Genomic DNA, 19,673 nt, shown 5'->3' on the forward strand with positions numbered 1-19,673 from the left:
ATGACCATTATTAATGGGATTAATGAAAAGGCTATGGATAGATGATTTTTTTAGTCACTCATCACTGAGTTTTCTTTCTTTTCTAAAGCTTTCTGGGTAATTTCTCAATTGAATGCTATTGGTCTGAATGATTAGATTTGTTTAGTGTAGAAATGACTCAAAAGACTGACGTTTCACACCGTTTTGTATTCAATTTTAAGCCTGTGAAAACAAGCAAAAGAACAATATATAGGCAACAATATTTACAATGTTCTATAGGAACAATATTTTAGAGCAAAACTAGAAAAAAAAAACCCTAATTTGCTACAGAATGGATTTCTGAAGTCTGGAAAAATCAGTTGACAAGCTGTAATGAAAATATCTGAACATCATTTTTAGAAAATATATTTTCCACACCTGGACCTGTAAATGTCACTGCTGACTTTAGCCATTTATAGTGCAGTATCCTCTCCAACTGCTGCTGGTTATTGCCACCATTATTCTTGGCATCAATGAAAAAAACTTCAATACACATCCCCCAAAAAAATTTCCTTCCGTTTTTTATTATTCTTTATACATTCTGCACATTCATAAAGAAAATAATCCAAAAAGAGAATATTTCGCAATTTATCTTCAAAACTAAAACATTAAAATAATATTAAAAGGCCTCTTGCTATTTTCTCTACAAAGGTTAAATTTTTACCTTGTCTGATTCAGAGATGAACAGTACACAACTTCATAAGACCAGGGAAAGAAGAGAACAGACGAAGGTGGAGATGAGAATCTAACAAATGAATCTACAGTGTGGTTCATAGGATTGGACATCAGTAGTTACTTTAATAAATCAGATCTTACGAGATCAGCGTCGACAGCAGGACTGGCTCTGTTAACTCACAATAGTGGCTGAAACATCTGGACAGGGGACTTTTTCTTCCATCCATTTGGAAATATATTAATCGAATCTGGATACATATTTCAAGTCCCATAATTATGCACTGATTTAACAACCTTCTAGCCTAAAGTGGCTCTAGTTAAACTATAAATAAAAATACAAGCGAGGACTGCGGGGTGGAGAGAAGGAAAATATGATTGATCGTCTCTTGACTTTGGTGTTTGTGAGCTTTAAACAGCACACTGATACACAAACACATACACAAGCCTAATTAGTTTAAAAAATAAACATTCACCAGACCCTTCATTAGTATTAGTCCTGATTCATTTGAGATTTTTGGGAAGACAAAAAAAAAAAAAAGTTGTTTCACCTAAAACAGTGTTGAGTGACTGAAGTGTTAGTGGAACAGTTCACTTAAAATGAAAACTCAGTTATTTGCTGACCATCAGTGTTGTTCCAAACCTGTGTGTGGAACAGAACAAGAAATACTTTGAATTTTGGAGTAAAAAAGAAAAAGAAAGACGTTTTGTCCATACAATAAAAGTCAGTAGGGTTGGTTCAATGTTTTTGACTCTATTGGATAGACAAAACCAGCTGAAACATTTAAAATATCTTTTCTGCAGAGGAAAGTCATACAGGCTTGGAAGAGCGTGAGGGTGAGTAAATGACAAAACTTTCATTTCTGTCAGGACTATACCTTTAATGAGTGAAAAAGACCGGCATTTATCGTCCTTAGAGCCTGTCATCATGCTGATGACTCTGATCTTACAAATCCCCCTCACACTTATCCACTCGCTCAAACACACTTGTGCACTCAGTGGCGTCTGTCTCTGGAGGTGCTGCTACGGCTCTGTGAGCGTCTGCTGCCCCCTGCAGGTTTGGAGTCGCTACCGCGGCCTCTGTGGCCATCTCTCCTCTGTTCTGCCTCTCTGCCTCTTTCTCTCTCTCTTTCCTTCCCTCTGTCTCTCTCTCCCTCAGTTGAACGTCTCACAACACCTGCTCCTCCTGTGTTCCCTCCCTCTCTGTCACGGCCTTTTGCTCTCCCCCTCCATTCTTCTCGTTTTTTGTCCTCTTCCTCCTGGAGTTCCTGCCTCCTCTTCTCTCGCTCCTTTTTGCGCTCAGCACGCTCCAGGGCTCTCTGTGTTGCCTGGAAATAAGCAAAGACTTAAATTGAGGAGGGGGGTGGGGGGTGGATCTTGAGGTTTGTATGTGATTAGAGGAAGTCATGCTGACCTGTTCATCTGTGAGGGGTAACCAGTATATACAGGGAGCTGCTTTAGTTTTGTGGAACAGGTCATCAAGAAGTTTTACAGGAGGTTCTTCTGGTTTCTCTGGAAAATGGAGAAGATATCAAAATAAGTCAAGGGGGGGGGGGGGGGGGGGGGAGAGAGATGAGATCAGTAAACATTTGACCAGATTTAGTTTCCCTCACCTTTCTTTTCCACTCTCTTCTCTTTGCTCTTGCCTCTCTCTCTGCGTCTTCGGTCTCGTGATCGAGACCTTCTCGTTTTGTCGTTTCGGTCTTCCTTGCCGAAATCCTTCACTTTATCCCGGTCCCACTCCCGCTCAGAACGAGTCCTCTCTCTCCTCTCCATCGCTCTTTCTCTCTCGGCCCACTGGTCTCTCACAGCTGTAGCCCCTCCATCTCGCTCTCTTTCTCGGTCCTTCTCTTTTTCGTGGTTTGGAGGTGGGAGTGGCGGATGTGCGGCAGGGCGGCCTGAGGCTTGAGGGTCATGACTTACACGGTCACTGGACACGTTACCTTTATGGAAGTCCAACTAGACACCGAAGAAATCACAAAATGAGAAGCATACAAAGTTTGATTAATAACTTGAGAATTAATAAATTATGACAAGAGAATGGTGACAGCAATAAAAGCAAGAGATGTGCCAAACTGTTCCGACCTCATCCTGCTCGCAAAAATCCACCCGTAGTACTTTGGGATTACTCGCAGGCCATTTCACACCGTGCAGTGCTTCTCGAGTGGCCGCTGCTTCCTCTATAGTGGAGTACTGAGGTAGAACATGACAGAAGGAAGGTTAAAATAAACTAATGCATCAGGGGGCAAAAAAAAAATAAAAAAATAATACAGAATAAAACAAATCCACTACCATTCAAAAGTTTGGTGTCAGTAAGATTTTTTTAAATGATTTTGTCCCTAATGCTTACTAAGGATTTATTTGGGAAAAAAAAAAATTATAATATTGTGAAATATTACAAATTAAAATAGTTATATTTTATATATTTGAAAATGTATTTTATTGAAAAGTTTATTCCTGTGATGCAAAGCTGAATTTTGCTCGTCTTCAGTGTCACATGATCCTTCAGAAATTATTATAATATGCTGATTTGGTGTTCAAGAAATATTTCTTATTATCAACGTTAAAAACATTTTCCTGCTTATTATTTTTGTGGAAACAGACATTTTTTTAGGATTCTTTGATTCAAAAAAGCATTTATTTGAAATATATTTTTCATAATTTAAATCTTTAAAATTTAATCTTTGATGTCCCAAAAAATCTTTTGAATGGTAGTGTAATAATAATAATAATAATAATAAGCTTTAATAATAATAATAAATAGTAATCTTACTGTGACATAGCAGTGAGATTTGATCTTATCGATCCAGAAACCCTCCTCCACCAATGTACCAGTCCGATTTAACAACTCCTTCAGCTGCCCTAAGGTGAAAGGTCGCACCTAGAGAGAAACAGTTAAGAGCAGGGGTCAAAAGATCAGCAAAACTTTTAGTGTCTCCACCACAACACAAAAGAAATCTGACCCTGAAGTATAATGTTCCTCATACGAGTTCAGTGGCACTATTCACACACTCTTAAAATATTTTCTTTGAGACATCCCTACATTACAGTGAGACACTGAGCAGTGAAATGAACAACGTCATCTGGTGCTTACCAGGTTGCAAACGTGTATGATTTTGGAGGTTTTTCCACGAGGAGGAGACAGCTGGCGACCCGTCCTTATGGGATCATCAATAGTTATGGACACTCCTGATTTCTGCTGACTGATGGAGCGCCGCACCAAAGAATCATTGGGAGTGACTGAGAGGAAAATAAAAACAATTATAATCTTGCTTGTAAAAAAACAAGGATATGTGAGAATAACAGTAGAAAATTAAGGAATTACCTTTCTTGGAATCAGCTTCCTGTGCTTCTATGCTAGCATCAGGGGAGCTCTCCTGTTTCCTATGTATTTCCTTCTCTCCTCCTGTCCATTTCGGCTCTTCGTCGTCATCCTCCTCCATTTCTTTCTGCCCATTCTCATGTCCCTCAGACAGAACAATCTGAACCAAAGTTTAAAGGGACAAGAAAAAAAGTTCACTGAATGGCAGTGACAAAACATGAACTTTTAAAGACGATGACAAAATGCTTTCCTATAAAAAACATTCACTCCTTAAGTCACTTAACGCTTTAAAATTACTAAAGTTAATTCTGCAGTATCATGCCGCAGTCTTCAGCACTGGTGTTCCTCCTATACTATTCCTACTAAGTGAAACCTTAACATTTGTTTTGTCAGCTACCCGTCACAAGCCTGTGCTCACCTGTGTCACTGTGCGTCTGATCTTGAGACCCTGATCCTCTTCTGGCTCCTCTCGCTCACGAGGCCCGGATGAGTCCTCATCCACAGAGAGACGGCTCTCATCTGGGTGCAGTTCGACCACCGCCTCCTGTAGGGGCTTGATGTCTGGAATCAGTGTCTGTAAAGATGACAATTTTGAAGTCATGTAAAAATACTTTTATGCAGTACAATTAAAGCACAGAACTGATAACCATTCAGTTAAATTCTGTCCAGACTATACATGGTCTATACATTTAAGCTTTTCATCAAATAAAACTTGAGAATACCGCAACATTGACCCTATAACGTTGACTTTATTCAAGCAGCAAGGCTGTCAAAAAGGTCTGCTAAGGTCATGTGGGAGTGGTCTTGGATGATTTACCTTCAGCGATTCAGTGGTGATGCTGATTGACGGCTTTTTGGCAGTGACTGCTGTACTAGATCCCCACCTTCTCTTCCTGCTGGCTCCGCCCACAGGCTCTGACTCAGAAGATGCAACCTCCGTTTTACCTAGTGCCAAGAAAAATTCATCACAAAACTGCAGATCCAGCTGTAAATGACTGGTAAAGGAGCATAGCCGAAACATAATTCCTAAATGACTCTGTAATCCCTCTTTTCACTTGAATAGTACTGCAATTTACTACTTAGCTTCTTTAAGCATGTAAGAACAGGCTTTAATGTAATAGAAGTTAAATTAACATTTAACAGATGCAATTATGGCAATCAATTTGGCAAACAATTCAGTTATTTGAACATAGAAACATTTCAGATAAAAAAGAGAAAAATTGTTAACTTTGCAGCTCAACAATTGGAACAGGGTTTATTTGAACACAATGCACAGCAGCACATGATGTTGCAATGCACTGCTTTCAAAGTGGACAGACGATTTTTGGAGCAACGTAATTTAATTTGCATCACTCTAGCCAGAGTTGTTGTTTTAAAAACTGTACTTGGTGAGGACAGCATCCCACCCCTGTTACTGGTTAAGGTTCTAGATCAGCAGGTTTAAATAGGCAGGGCAGAAGCAATTATTACTTTTCTTAGGAGAGAAATGCACAGAATGGGCTGCAACAACCTGTCAGTAGACAAGGGGTAAGAGAAAGGAACATTTTGAAGACACTTACTGCTCAGTGAGATCTTTCGGGCAGCAAACGATTTTGCAGTGGAGCTCTGAAATGAAATAGAGAGGAGGAGAAACAAGATCCCAGTGGATGTGTGGAGGAAGAGACAGACACAACGGACAAAAGAGACATTGGGAAAAGGAGGGGAATGAGAGAAAGGAGAGGGGGAAGAACAGATGCACAGCTATCAGTTACACCAATAACGTACAGTTGCTTTGAGAATCCCACCATTATTATAAACTGTTTCTGGATTTAAAAGTCCCCTACATTGCTATAGCTTTAGTTTTTACTTTAACATAACTTTAGCTAACAAATGCTTGATTAAATTTCCCTACTTTCCCATATGTGCTGTAAACAATTTTTAGGATTACCAACACCCTCTAACCTCATCATTAACAAAGCAAAAAAACCTTCTTTCCACTTTAAGTTATTTAAAAACAAATACATCTTGGGAAAAAGGGTTTTCCTGGTACCATTGACACCTGATTCCTCTCTGGCTTGGCTATGGCCCAACCGCACAGCAGTGTGCACTGTATCTAGGCAACAAAGGTCCAATCAGAGGAGGCTGAGATGTGAGGGCGAGATACGATCACAATTGAGTGTGCTGATTGGCCGGCTGACAGGAACTGAACTTTTTGTTTCAATGGCTGTTTTTTTGTTTTTTTTCTCTCTCGTGGTGGGATTTGTGATCCCAATGGTCTTTGAAAGTCTTTTAAGTTGTTGAGTGTTCAGGAGGAAGCAACGGAAGCATGGCAAAAACTCCCGGTGTCCTCACTGGCTGTGGTGATAGCATCCTCATTACAAACCAACGAGAGTCACATGATGTTTGACAAGCCAAAATTCTGGTAGCAATCTGTCACAGCATTTTATCATCTGCATAAACTGAAAGTCCTTTGTACACATGGTGTGCCACAAAAACACCTGTGACACATTGGTAAAGATGGTTTCCTTTTTCAACGTTTTGCAAAGGATCTCATGCTGTCCACAAGTTTATCTGAGAATTTTCTGGAAAGGTCATTTTTGTCAGACTGGAGCATAAAGTTCTTTGAAATATCCCAGCAAGTCCATTTGTATTAGTGCTGCATGGCTGTTGACAAACTGAATAATGACAGGAAAAAGAGTTGGTAGTAAATCCAGTGATTAGTCCATAAGCATCGCTTCATTATCTCAGACTGCTCGACTCTCTGAGATCAGTCCACAGGCATGTGAGAAGCAGCAGGTGTTTGTGTAGAGTCTGTGCAGATATCAGTTCATTCAAGTACTAAAGTGTGAGCGAAAATAGCAGGAGGCGTCAAGACTGTCCCCATCATGATGACAGAAGTCCATCTGATGTTTGTGTTTGGTTAGCATTCACACTTTGAAAAATGTCTTTGTTGGTGAGCAGCGTTCTTTGTTTTCCACAAATACGACTGACGCCTCCATCTCACCAGCTATTTTGGCTTCTCTTAAGCAGTTCCATCAGGAGGCCACATCAGTTTTGTATGACGAGGTAGTGTGACCGGCCGGTTCCGTCAGGCTAAGTGTGCAGTGGCGACTCTGGGGGCCTAGCTCAGGTACAGCCGAGACGCTTGGGCATAGCGGGGCAGGTGATGGAGGTGGTAGAGGAGAAGAGGTGGTGGCAGTATGCAGGTACCAGTATGAGCAATGGAAGAGGGGAGGGCACCTTCACAACAAAGCAATCAATGGGATTTTAAACCACAAAACAGTCATACTACCAGATCCAGAGATAAAAAGAGAAAGGGAACAAGAGCAAAAGACAGAGTGGCAGAGAGATAGAAATAGCAGGAAAAAAAAGGGAGAGAAGACAGAGAGAGCCTACATCTCTAACTACATGTTGCCAGGGTCTATCATCTGCTCCCTACAACTCAAATATACACACTGTACACTATTTACATAGACACTTATGGCACAATATATGAAAAAGGGGATTGTCTTATAAAAAGTGATTAATATAGAGATGTAACTTTTCAAAAGAGGATTATCAGATGGAGATTGCAAAAAGCATCTCTAAACTTCTCTAAAGTACCACTTCTAAAAATACTGACTGTAAAATAAGTGAAAATTGCTGACCTCAATCAACTATTTGGTCAATGGACAACTAGTTGACCACTCCAACCCATCTAAAAATCTTTTAGGCTACAAAAAGATTTATATTTAACACAAAAATGTAAAACACCCATCTAAAATTAGCACTGATTCATTCCCTCTCACACACGCAATGACCTACTCTGTTTCTAATTTCACACATTATTAGCCATCCACATCCCCCAGACATTGCTACAGCTGCTGCTACTGAGTTAAATGAAACAATGGTAACAGTAATCTAATATCCAATCCTGAACTGAATCTGAAGAAAGATGACAATTTGAGATCACTTTGGCTTCAAAAGGCTCAGCTAGAACTGCCTCACAAACTTCAGTTATTCCCATGTCATATTTCAGGGTTATAGTTTCCACTGGGTCTTCGTTCTGTGTGCCTTCTTACCTCCTCGGGGTGGGAGTCGCTTGATTCTGCCCCCTGTTGGTCAGACGGTTGCATGGCACTCTCTGAATGCGAGCGGCCCTCCAGCTCCATAGCAACTTGGCCTGCAGGCTCAGAGAGAGCTTCCTGCTTCACCTCCCTAGAGAAAGAGAGTCAGTGAACAAGAGAAAGAGAGACAGAAAGACAGAAAGAGAGTAAGGGGTAAGGGGGCTGAGGCTGCTTGATCTGGGTCACTCCACCTATAAATAACTGCCTGGCTAAATGACTCTCACATCCAGCATTACACACACACATACAAGACATTTCAACCACAGTCAGAAAACTTGCAAACAATGGGAGGGAAATACCAATAAAACACTTCCATATTGTCATTAACCAAGACCCGTATACACATTTAAATAAATACACAAATTAAATTGGTGTGAATTATGAGTTATCTGTACTACTGAATTGTTGTACAGCTAGAGAGGAAATACAACTGGAAACAGATTAATTAAAGGGAAGCTAAATTTAAGTATATAAATTAAATTCAAGTATAAAATTGATGTAACATGCGTGCAGCGGTGAGTCTGATATATAAAAAAAAAAAATCTGATTCATGAAACCACTAGTATGTAATACAATGCATACGAATCTCAGTACATTTATAACCATTTCATTGGTGCATTAAAATTGTAATGCTTTGCATACACAGTCCACTCACCTTGTTAATACAAGTTCTAATAAAAATCAAGTGAACGGTTGCTTGAGGTTAGAAATAATCTGCTTTGTTGCCCTTGAACTTTCCACCACATAAGTGTGCACGACCAGTGAAAACTTCCCAGGGCTTCATCAAAGTCATTACTGAGGGTTCCTCACGGTTTCCACAACAATATTAAGCAGCACAACTGTTTTCAACATTGATAATAATAAGAAATGTTTCCTGAGCAGCAAATCAGCATATTAGAATGATTTCAGAAGAATAATGCGACACTTAAGACTGGAGTAACGATGCCGAAAATAGTTTTTTTTTTTTGGTAATATTCCACAGTATTATTGCTGTTTTACTGTATTTTTAATATAATAAATGCAGCCTTGGTGTGCATAAGAGACTTCTCTCAATAACATTTAAAAAAAAATAATAATCTTACCAGCCTCAAACTTTTGAATAGTGTACTTCTGATGACATTCACGAGCCACCATTAGCTCTCACAACAATAAAACCGTTTAAGCACATGCGAAAGTGTTCAGATTTGACTATCATATGCAACACTTTTGATATAACAAATTTAAACCTTCGCAAACAAAGCACTGGCAGGGGAACAGATTAACCGGCTCCTGACATTCTAATTCCTACAGGGGATTCAATCGCATTCATTGTTCTATAGATAACCAATCCCTCTCTCACACACACAAACATACACCTGTGCAGCACACCTTGGCACCGTGGTCTCCAGAGACAACAGAGCCCTGATGCCATTTGCTCCGAGGAGGGAAAAACTGCCTCTGGGTTCTCTGAGCACAACCCTTTGCCTTTGTATTAAAGCAGTCAACACATGCTGAGGGGAAGGGGGACGGGTAGCTAGATCCCCCGTAGACAAAAAAGCCAAGCGCTTAGAATACTTAGCATTTACACATGAATGCAAAGCTGGCAAGGACCAAGAGGAAAACCTGAAAGACCGCCTCAAACGGAACTACAGTGGCCCCAGAGTTCATTTTCCATGCAGTAAGACACTTAGTAACATTTAACGAATAATAATCTATTCAGACTGACTAAAAATAATATTCATTTACAGAATCGGTCACTAGGGCTCATCCCCTTTTCCTCCGGAAGACTTTCAATAACTAGCATGTGAACACCATGCTTAGGATTTGCTGTCCTTCAAGCAAAATAGTTGAAACCCAATACACAGATAGATATATGTGGCAATATTTGGATCACTTAACTTTAGGCATAATAATTTTAACTATGGATCATTCTTCGTGTTTCCTACCCACGATATCAAGCGCCAAGCAACACTTACACTACACCTAATTGCTTACATAAATAGCTACGCTGTTAAATGGATTTGAGTGAAATGCAAGCCGAGTTAACATTGTTTTATTCATAAAATGAGATGCTGAAATCCCTTTCATACAGGCCATCGTGGACACGGGTATCTCCATTACTAATTAAACACTACATGCATCTCTAGTGATTAAAAATGCCAGAGAATTGCCCACATCCTTTAAAGAACCCAAGTGCCTGAACAAGAACCCCTTCCCCCAACATCATGACGAAAACGTCTGCGTTTAAAACCCCAAAGAGATACCATATAAGCATTTTTGGACATCATATGCGGGATCTAATTCAATTCGATCATGACGACGCCAAAAATGCTAACGTTATATTGGTAGGCAGCTCACTGGGTTTTAAAACACAGCCAAGCCCGCATTTCGAGACAGCACTAAAGATAAAACGACGTTTAGTTTCACATTTAACTAAAGATAGTACAGGGTCCACCGTACAAAGACAATCGCTCGATCGATTATGACCATAATATAAATATCTATCACCTCAACGATGTACCAACCTAGCGCCGTAGGGTATTTCTAGAAACCACCTCTCCCACTCTCTCTCTCGTCTAAACCCTTACCCGTTTTTGTTGCCGTCCGACAGCATAATGTCAGGCTGTAACCTGGACCGCGACGACCGATTCTATGCCGGTTCTGCCGGTCACGGATGCGTAGGAAGAAATGTGAGAAGCGTACGCGCTGCAAAGCTGTGTTTTTTTTCTCTCTCTTGTGCAATGCGTCGGTATAGTCACGGCGGCGCTCACAGAGCAGCCATATTGAGCAGCGCTGGGGGAAGTGTGAGGAGTACAAGCAGGACCCCTCCTCCAAGGCCACGCCGGTTGATAGGCTGTCACATAGAACGCCTGATTAAAAATGCAACCGCTCTTACGTTTCACATTAAAACAGTCAGATTAACTACTGCTTGAACAAGCTTTAAACAATATATATTTGTATAGTACGTTTCTAGCCAATGACTAGAAGTAACAGAAAGATTACGTTTGTGAACCCTTAAAGGGATAGTTGACAAAAAAAGTCATCAGGCTCATTTGGTTCAAAACCAAACCCTGTGTGACTTACTTTCTTCTGTAGAGCTCAAACGATGATATTTTGAAGACTGCTGGTAACCAACCCGAAAATACACAGAAATTTATTCTTTAATGTTCCACAGAAGAACGAAAATCATAGATTTTTAACCACATGAGATTAAGGTAAAATGACAGAATTTAAATTGTTTTTGAGAACTATCCCTTTAAGATTTATTTATTTATGCATACATTTTACTTTAATTTTCATACTATTCTTCATCCAACTAGATAAATAGAGAATCCAGTTAAACAATTAATACACAAATGTTAGCATTTTCAACTTTTTTATTGACCAAAATTATCCAAGAGTATCGTTTAAAAAAAGTTGATGCTTGCTTAGTTGGAAAAGGTTGCAAAGCTATTTCTAAATGGTTTTAGGTCCAGCATACTGGGTAAAAATAGATTTCCTATTTAGATAAAATAGGAAGACATTTAAGTAATTCATGCATGGAAGTCCAACAACATCAGAGTTAAGCAGTGTTGTATAGAAGAACTGGCTAAATTTCCTCCAAACTGATTATGTGCAGGACTGATCCACACTGGAAACGTGTGGTTGCCATTCTGCTGCTAAAAAAGAGGTTACACTAGATACTGAAAGCAAAGATTCACATACTTTTACACTCTCAGATCATTTTGCTTAATACATAATACATTGTTTTTTATCAGGTTCTCTCTATTTAGTTCTAGCACTTTTTGATGAAGTACAGAAATGTCTACCTTTCTAGTGTCACTGTAGAACTCTTGTAATACAACCCCCCCATTTATAGTATGTATACAACGAGAAGTTTATTAGGATGTTTTTGGTTTCATTTCCCACTGTTTGACCAGTAAATTTCTGTAAATGTTTTAGTTATTTGAGCTCGATGGATTAAAAAAAAAAAAAAAATTATTTAGGGCTGTCAAACGATTAATCGCGATTAATCGCATCCAAAATAAAAGTTTGTTTTTACATAATACATGTCTGTGTACGGAGTATAATTATTTTCTATATATAAATACACACACATGCACATATATATTTAAGAAAATGTGTTATTTATATATAAAATATTTATATATAATATAAATTATATATAATATAAATATATATACACAGTATATACATGCAAATATTTCTTAAATATATACATGCATGTGTGTGTATTTATATATAGAAAATAATTATACTCCGTACACAGACATGTATTATGTAAAAACAAACTTTTATTTTGGATGCGATTAATCGCGATTAATCGTTTGACAGCCCTAATATTATTATTACATAGAGAATAAATATGTTGTGCATACCTCAAAAAACATGGAGTAATTTTAACGTTACATTCTGTAAGTACTTCAAAAAAGATTTTATTTATTTTATTAATTATTTGTCTGAATAAACTATTGTAGTCCTCCTTAGAAAACTACACACAACAATAACCATTATTCAGTATTTTCTTCATAAAATATCACAGCTCTCCTCACTGCATTATTAAAATGATCCAACACATTACTCAATATAGCATTAAAGGGTTATTAGTCCACCCAAAAATTAAAGTTCTGTCATCATTTACTCACCCTCATGTCATTCCAAACCAGTCAGACTTTTGTTCGTGTTTGAAACACAAATGAAGATATTTTAATTAAATCTGAGAGCTTTCTGTCCCTCCATTGACAGTCCAAGCAACTACCACTTTGACACTCTGAAAATGTTAATAAAGAGGTCGTAAAACTAATCCATGAATTGAGCGGTTTAGACCAAATTTTCTGAAGAGACACTATCACATTATATGATGAACAGATTGAATTTAGGCTTTTATTCACATATAAACATTCAACAAAACACATATCAGATATGGTAAACAAAAGCTGAGAGATGTGCGAGAACCAATGAGGTTCATTCTTGTGTGTTACACAGCACGTTTGAGATTTAAAGAGGTTTGTTCTCATGCGTCAGGCAAGTACGGTTCACTGATCAATGTTTATATGCGAGTAAAAGCCTAAAAACAATCTGTTCATCATAAAGCGATCGAGTCTCTTTGGAAATTTGGACTAAACCACTCAATTCATTTGGATAGTTTTACATACGATCTCTTTATAAACTTAGTGTCAGTTGCATAGACTGTCAATTGAGGGACAGAAATCTCTCAGATTTCATTTAAAATTTCTTTATTTGTGTTTCGAAGATAAACAAAATCTTACGGGTTTGAAACAACATGAGGGTGAGTAAATGATGACATGAGGGACTCCCATCTGCTGGATGTAGCAATCTCACTAAACTATGCATGACAACAGACGGAAGAGTTTGAGCTCATGCATTTCTGAGCTCACACATGGTGGGTGGTCCTGCATTAAGACAAATCTCTCCGATTCCAAAGAGGTCAAAGGGAAGACAATGGTTATGAGATAATTGAAAGACGTGAAAGACAATAAAGAATGCTTGTAACTTGAATGACAAGAACTTCCCACTGTTTGACCAGTGAATTTCTGTGCATTTTTTTAGTTATTTTAGCTTGATTGATTAAAAAAATAAAATAAAAATTACATGGAGAATAAATATGTTGTGCATACCTCAAAAAAAGGAGTAATTTTAACATTATATTCTGTAAGTACTTCAAAAAAGAGATACAGCAGGGTCAGAAAGATAAAAAAAAATTATATTGTGTCTGAGAATGCATCTTAATGGTTTCATTTTATTGTTTAAAGCTCATTAATAAATAATATGATTTTTTTTTTACCTGTACAAGGCAATGTAGTGTGTCAATGAAATACTTTGCTGACCTGAAAGACTGAGCCTTCTTTTTTTCTTCAACATCTCTTCTTTTCTCTTTCTCATCCTAGAAGACAATATCATCAAAGATCATACTTACAGTGAATTCATTCCATTATGTACTTTTCTATTGATTGTTTGAACAAATATCCTTTGTGTTTGTCTTCAGATCACACTATGAGTGTGAGAAGTTGTGCTGAACTCATGTACACCCAGAGACACAAGTCAGACTGGTGCATCAGTATTAGCATGGCAGGTTCATCATCAAAACACACCAAAGGCAGAATTAACCAACAAAATTAAAAACCATAGGTCTGATGTGTAAATAGGACAATTACTCACCTTCTTTCGGCTGGGTGGGCTAGACTTTTCCTGTGAAGGAGAGCTTGAAGAACGAGAGGATGATGATTCTGAATCTGTGTCAGATGATGATGACTGACTTGACGTTGATGCGCGTCGTCCAGGAGATTTTTCTCTCAGTGAACTTTCTCTTGTTTTATCCATTTCTCCTCCTTTAGTAGCGTGTGTAGCTGGTTTAAGTGACTGTTTAGGAGCCTCTTTCTCCAGAACCTGCATTTGTTTGACCACCTTATGTTTTGATTCAGCCATTGCTGTAGAGGCCTCTATCTCCATGGCAATGTCTTCAGAGCACTTCGGCCCTGTGATGAGGACTGACACCTGAGGTTTGGAGGGTGACTTAAGTGACTCAGGTGGTGGGACCTCTGAGAAAATTGGTTTTCTCCTAGGTGGGAAAGTTGTGGGTGATGTCAAACGGAATGGTGCAGAGGTCTCATCTACTTTCTTATTTTCTTTCTCCTCACTTCTTTTTTCCTCATCTTTCTCTTTCTCCAACTCAGGATCTTGGGCATCATGTTGAGCAGGGGTCATTGTGGGTACTGACATGGACATCTCTGACCCGAGAAGCTGCTGAGCTGAGTCTTGTGCTGCTGGTTCACCACCCTCCTGCTCTTCAACTTCCATTTCTCCTTCTCCCTCCATCCCTACCTTCTGTGCACCAAACACACCCTCAGACTCCATTTTTCGGACCAGCAAGCTAAGGGGACCAGGTCTCCGTGTGGATGGGGGTTCTGGGCTGCTGGATCTAGAACTGGAGCTGGACTCTTGTCTTTTGAGGGATGGAGGAGAGACCATTCCTGCCCCTGGAGCAGCATCTTCTGCTATGCCGGCTGGCTCATCTTGGTCATGTGGGCTCTGTTTGGGAGTGTCAGGTAGCGGGAAAGACAACTCTGGAGGTGGTGATGGGGGAGGAGTGGGTTGACGGAGCTGCAGAGGAGGCTGGTGGACTGGTTGAGGCTGGGGAGGGATGTGTTGTGGGGGCTGAAGCTTTCGACGGGATCTTTGGGGGGCTGCAGCTGCAGCTGGAGGGTGTACCGGAGGAGCCCGTTGGTCCTTTTTCCCATGTGAGGAAGGACCCCATTCATCATCATCGCCACTGTCATCATCATCATCATCCTCATCATCATCATTGCTATCAACTTGAGAACAAGCTGCTGCCCCTGCAGAACGGCTGAGCTGCAACACTGAATGGGCAGGACCTGCTTCAACTGGCGCTGTTCCCTCTCTCTCTTGGGAACGGGGCATCATGATTGGCAGGCCTTGACGCTCTGGTTGTCCAACCACGCGCACAGACAAGGAGGCAACTGCTCGTGGAGGGGAGGGTGTTGCGACCTCTTCATGGCCAGGGAGGAACGAAGGATGCCAGATCCTCCCAGCTTTAGTGTCAGGTGATTCTTGAGATACAGGAACAGGGCCTGTATCCAACCTGTGTGATCCCATTAACCCGGGGTCCTGCGGCAACCCTCCTCCACCCGCCTGATTTACAGACAGATGAATGCTTCCGATGTGATGCTGGAAAACATTGTAAATTAAATATTAAACATACATAGGCACAATTTACACAATAAGCAAAACGAATACGATTACTTGACAGTAAATGAAAGCTGCCTACTTTTCCCTCAGAGCACACTGCAAGTGTGAGAGATTCAGTTGAACTCACTTACACCCAGAGAGACAGAGTCAAACTCTGGTGCATCAGTATTAGCATGGCAGGCTCATCATTGGAAGCACAACATGAGTATGTAAGACTACCGCTTTTACCTGAGTGCATGTGTGGGCTATTAATTCTGACTGCTCTCATAGAAAACCAATGTTGTCATAGCAGGCAACGTTTTTTAATGGACAGCTCTCTGTGCTGCACTTCTCTCTCTATTGAAATGACTTGAAAATATTTTAAAATATGCAAATGTACAGTGCTGTTCAAAGGTTTAGGGTTGGTAAGGTTTTATCTTTAGATGTTTTTCTCTTTTATGCTTAACAAGGCTGTGTTTATTTGATCAAAAATATCAAAAAAGTAACACTGTGAAATATTAGTACAAATTAAAATGTTATTTATTCCTGTGATGGTCAAGATGAATTGTCACATGATCCTTCACAAATCATTCTAATATTCTGACGTGGTGCTCAGGAAGCATTTAAAAACTATATATTTGTGTGGAAAACATGATACATATTTTTCTTGATTTTTTTTGATGAATAGGAAGCTTAAAGAATCAGCATTTATTACAATAGAAATCATTTGTAACATTATGTCTGTCTTTTTTGATCAATTTAATGCATACTTGCTGAATAAATCTATAACATTTCTTACACACACACAAAAAAAAATCTTAAAAACAATCAAATGGTTGTGTATATAGTGAATAAAGTGATCATAAATGATGAGTTACAGTCAAAAAAGCATAAATTGCACTATAGCGGTCATATAATGATTTCAAATGAATGTTGGAATGAATTCAAACAGGCCTTTTGACATTGTAACTAAAATATAACTAGAATCAAATCAAATCTAGATCTTACGAATCAAATTGAAAAATCTGAGCCAGTATCTGGCCCTAGTAAATTATATACCACAAAAAAATCAGTTTGTGTATTTGCTGATCAAATAAATCTGATAGCAGGCACAAATGTACTACACCAAATAAAGGTTTACTTTGTGCAAGCATTTTAAGGCACTTTCATACAAAGACTAGCTTCTTACCTTCTCTGGGAGAAAGGACGTGCTACCCTTCGACATGTGGTCATCCTCCTCAGGGCCAGCAGGACTCTGTTTCTCTGAAAGCAGCGTATTGCAAAGGTCGTGAATTTAGCTTACTGAAGGAGGGGAAAAAAGTATCTTACAAACTAAAGAGTCTGAAAATAAAATGCGAGCATAAGCTTAAGTGAAAGTCCCTATGAAAGCTATGAGTGCACAGCAACAATAACGTACAGGTGAAGAAAACGTAATCTAATAAGCAGCAAACAAAGAGTATGACTGTTTTAATGGCACTGAAAACCCCCTAGTATTTCCTCAGAGCACACTGCAAGTGTGAGAAGTCAAGTTAACTCACGTACACCCAGACAAACACTGGTGCATCAGTATTAGCATGGCAGGCTCATCACAGGAAATACTAAATGAGTGTATGAGACTTTAAACATTATGCATTACTGTTTGTTGAGAATGCCTGCACAGATGGTGTAGTCAAGTCAGTGTTATAACCTGTGTGTATATGTACGTGTGGGTCTGCTTACCATCTGCCTCGGTGGCCTCCCGGGCTTCTCTCTCCAGTCTCTGTCGGAGGAGCTCCTGCTGTTTTGCCAGGTACTGCTTTATAAAGCTGTTCTGACTCATCTCCTCCCCAATCTGAAATACATAAAGAGAAAGCACACTCCAATCAAGGTCATCTCATTTACAACTGCTGGAGCCAAGAAGCTCCAGATTTTTTTAAGAGGCCAAACCTGAACAAAAAATATGCAATTTGGTGTATGTTATTTATGAAGAAATTCTAACAGTTTTTTTTATTTTTCATAACAGATTTCTTTCAAGAATGCATATAAAAGATCACTGGTCACTCTATATCTCGCAATATAATGTCTTTTTTCTTTTCTTTTTTTAATGGCTAATCAAGTAAACCCAAGTTGCTTCAGACCAGAAAATGTTCCTATTGATTATATCATATTAATATTAGATACAGTATAAAAGTTATTCTAAAGTTTACTTTATAAAAATAATTAAATATTTCACTGCAAACAGGCACATGTAAACAAAACTTACTAAAAAGTATGAACTATCACTCAAAAAGAAGGTGGCATGTAGTATATTGTGTTTTTAGCAAAGATTTGATCATGTTGATAATTCAGACAAATATATCAATAATGGAAATGAGAAAAAAAAGGGTAAAAAAAGATCTCTTACCTGAGAGTTGGGCTGAAGACCAATGTGATGGGTTGATGTTCGTTGGAGATTCTCCAACATAATAGCCTTCACAAACACAGCAGATTGCACATTTAAAATACAGCTATAGAAAATATTTCAAGCACACCCAAGAAACAAATAAACAGGTTTTTTTTATGGCAAACGCTCTGTTTAGGTTCTTAAATCTGATCAAGCGTGTTGCTTGAGATACAAACCTATTTAATAGTGTTCATATAAAGAAAAGCTCCGACAGACAGCTCCCATAAATCTCTCACTCACCCGACCAGCACCACATGACCGCTTGCGACTTGATTCAAGTGAGTGTTTAGGATCGCTGAATGAAGTGTTTATATTACGGGTGGGAGTGGCATTAGCCTTTCAAATTATTCACTACGTTAGCGCATACTTAGCGGATGACTTCGTTAATCTGACAGTTTACCGGTCGTTACGCTAATTGTCGATGGAAAACAGGGACTGAAAGAAAAAGTCTCTCACGTTAATGCGATTTTGAACGAGGGAAAGAAGTGTGAAATATTCTCCTAAAACGCCGTATTTAAAACCAAATTACGGTTGTCATTTACATAGAAATAGTCCATGGGAATCGCCCAAACTGAATTAATGAGCGTGTTTAGCATTTTTGTTTTCACCTAGTAACTAGAAACAAATGGTCACTCATGTTCATAAATGTTGTGCAAGTGTCCACGCACATCCATCACATGAGACTGACAAGCGCGCCCCCAACTACAAACATCCGACGCGCGGGCACGATGTCAACTCTGAGACCTCGGCTTGTCATGACCCAGACTGTTTAGAAAACATCCGTATGAATGTATTATATAAATTACGTGTTATAACTGCAAAATTATAGGGAAAAAAAACTGCCGTGCGAAGCGGTAAACGATCCAAACTCCATATGCACTCGACAAACATTCCCGCTCGCCAAGCACCCGATACTTGGCCTGCCTGTCGGGTCTCGTCTTCAGCTCAACTTGACAGTAAGCGCACGGTATTAAAAGCCCGCACTTTAACCAAACTCACCCCTTTCAGCCTTTTAATAAGTGCATTTTTCTGTCCACTTTTGGCGAGTCCTCTTTGCTCCAAGGCGGTTTTTAAATCCGCCACACGAAGCGAATGAAGCGGTTTGCCGTCTAACGTAACATCCTCGCTTTCCGCCATTTTGCTTCACCCGAGCGCTCGAACTTCTGGGGCCGTGCACGAGCATACTGCGCGTCACCGCTCGCTGATCTCCGGAAGAGAGAGCCGGGCAAATATAAAAACACGTGCATACACTCAAAGAACGGGCATAAACGATGCTTTTAGCTGTTCCTTGCAATATGCATCCAGAATATTACAATACAGCAACAGTTTGACATTGCAAGGTAGTCATTTAATGTTGTGACCCCTGTGTCCTTCATAAGTAAAGCTACTACAAGAAGCGTCTGGGTTTATTGGCTTGGAAACCACTTGACCAGGCTGCGAGACTAGCTAGACCAGAAGGCTGGTTATC

At 39.4% G+C, this 19,673-nt stretch overlaps 1 protein-coding gene across 1 annotated transcript; it reads right to left on the reverse strand.

The window, feature by feature from the left end:
• Window positions 1–166: 166 nt before the first annotated feature.
• Window positions 167–19,649, reverse strand: acin1b (apoptotic chromatin condensation inducer 1b). The gene is made up of 17 exons (XM_081392066.1): window positions 19,205–19,649; window positions 18,167–18,232; window positions 17,503–17,614; window positions 16,973–17,046; window positions 14,257–15,783; window positions 13,926–13,981; window positions 8,053–8,188; window positions 5,572–5,617; window positions 4,830–4,957; window positions 4,431–4,586; window positions 4,016–4,172; window positions 3,785–3,930; window positions 3,464–3,571; window positions 2,776–2,883; window positions 2,304–2,649; window positions 2,105–2,202; window positions 167–2,018 (listed from the first exon to the last, which is right to left on the reverse strand). Exons 1-17 carry the CDS (start codon window positions 19,340–19,342, stop codon window positions 1,686–1,688), a joined length of 3,735 nt encoding a protein of 1,244 aa, XP_081248192.1. The 5' UTR covers window positions 19,343–19,649; the 3' UTR covers window positions 167–1,685.
• Between the last annotated feature and the right edge of the window lie 24 nt (window positions 19,650–19,673).

Source organism: Scardinius erythrophthalmus, assembly GCF_964197995.2.
Source record: "Scardinius erythrophthalmus genome assembly, chromosome: 2".
Classification (NCBI taxonomy): Eukaryota; Metazoa; Chordata; class Actinopteri; order Cypriniformes; family Leuciscidae; genus Scardinius; species Scardinius erythrophthalmus.

Coding starts and splice junctions, on each gene's coding strand:
- acin1b (XM_081392066.1), bottom strand. CDS start 19,342: ATGGCGGAAAGCGAGGATGTTACGTTAGACGGCAAACCGCTTCATTCG. Junction 17,615..18,166: donor GTCTTCAGCCCAACTCTCAG/GTAAGAGATCTT, acceptor TATGTATTTCAG/ATTGGGGAGGAGATGAGTCA. Junction 4,173..4,430: donor TCAGACGCACAGTGACACAG/GTGAGCACAGGC, acceptor ACTTTGGTTCAG/ATTGTTCTGTCTGAGGGACA.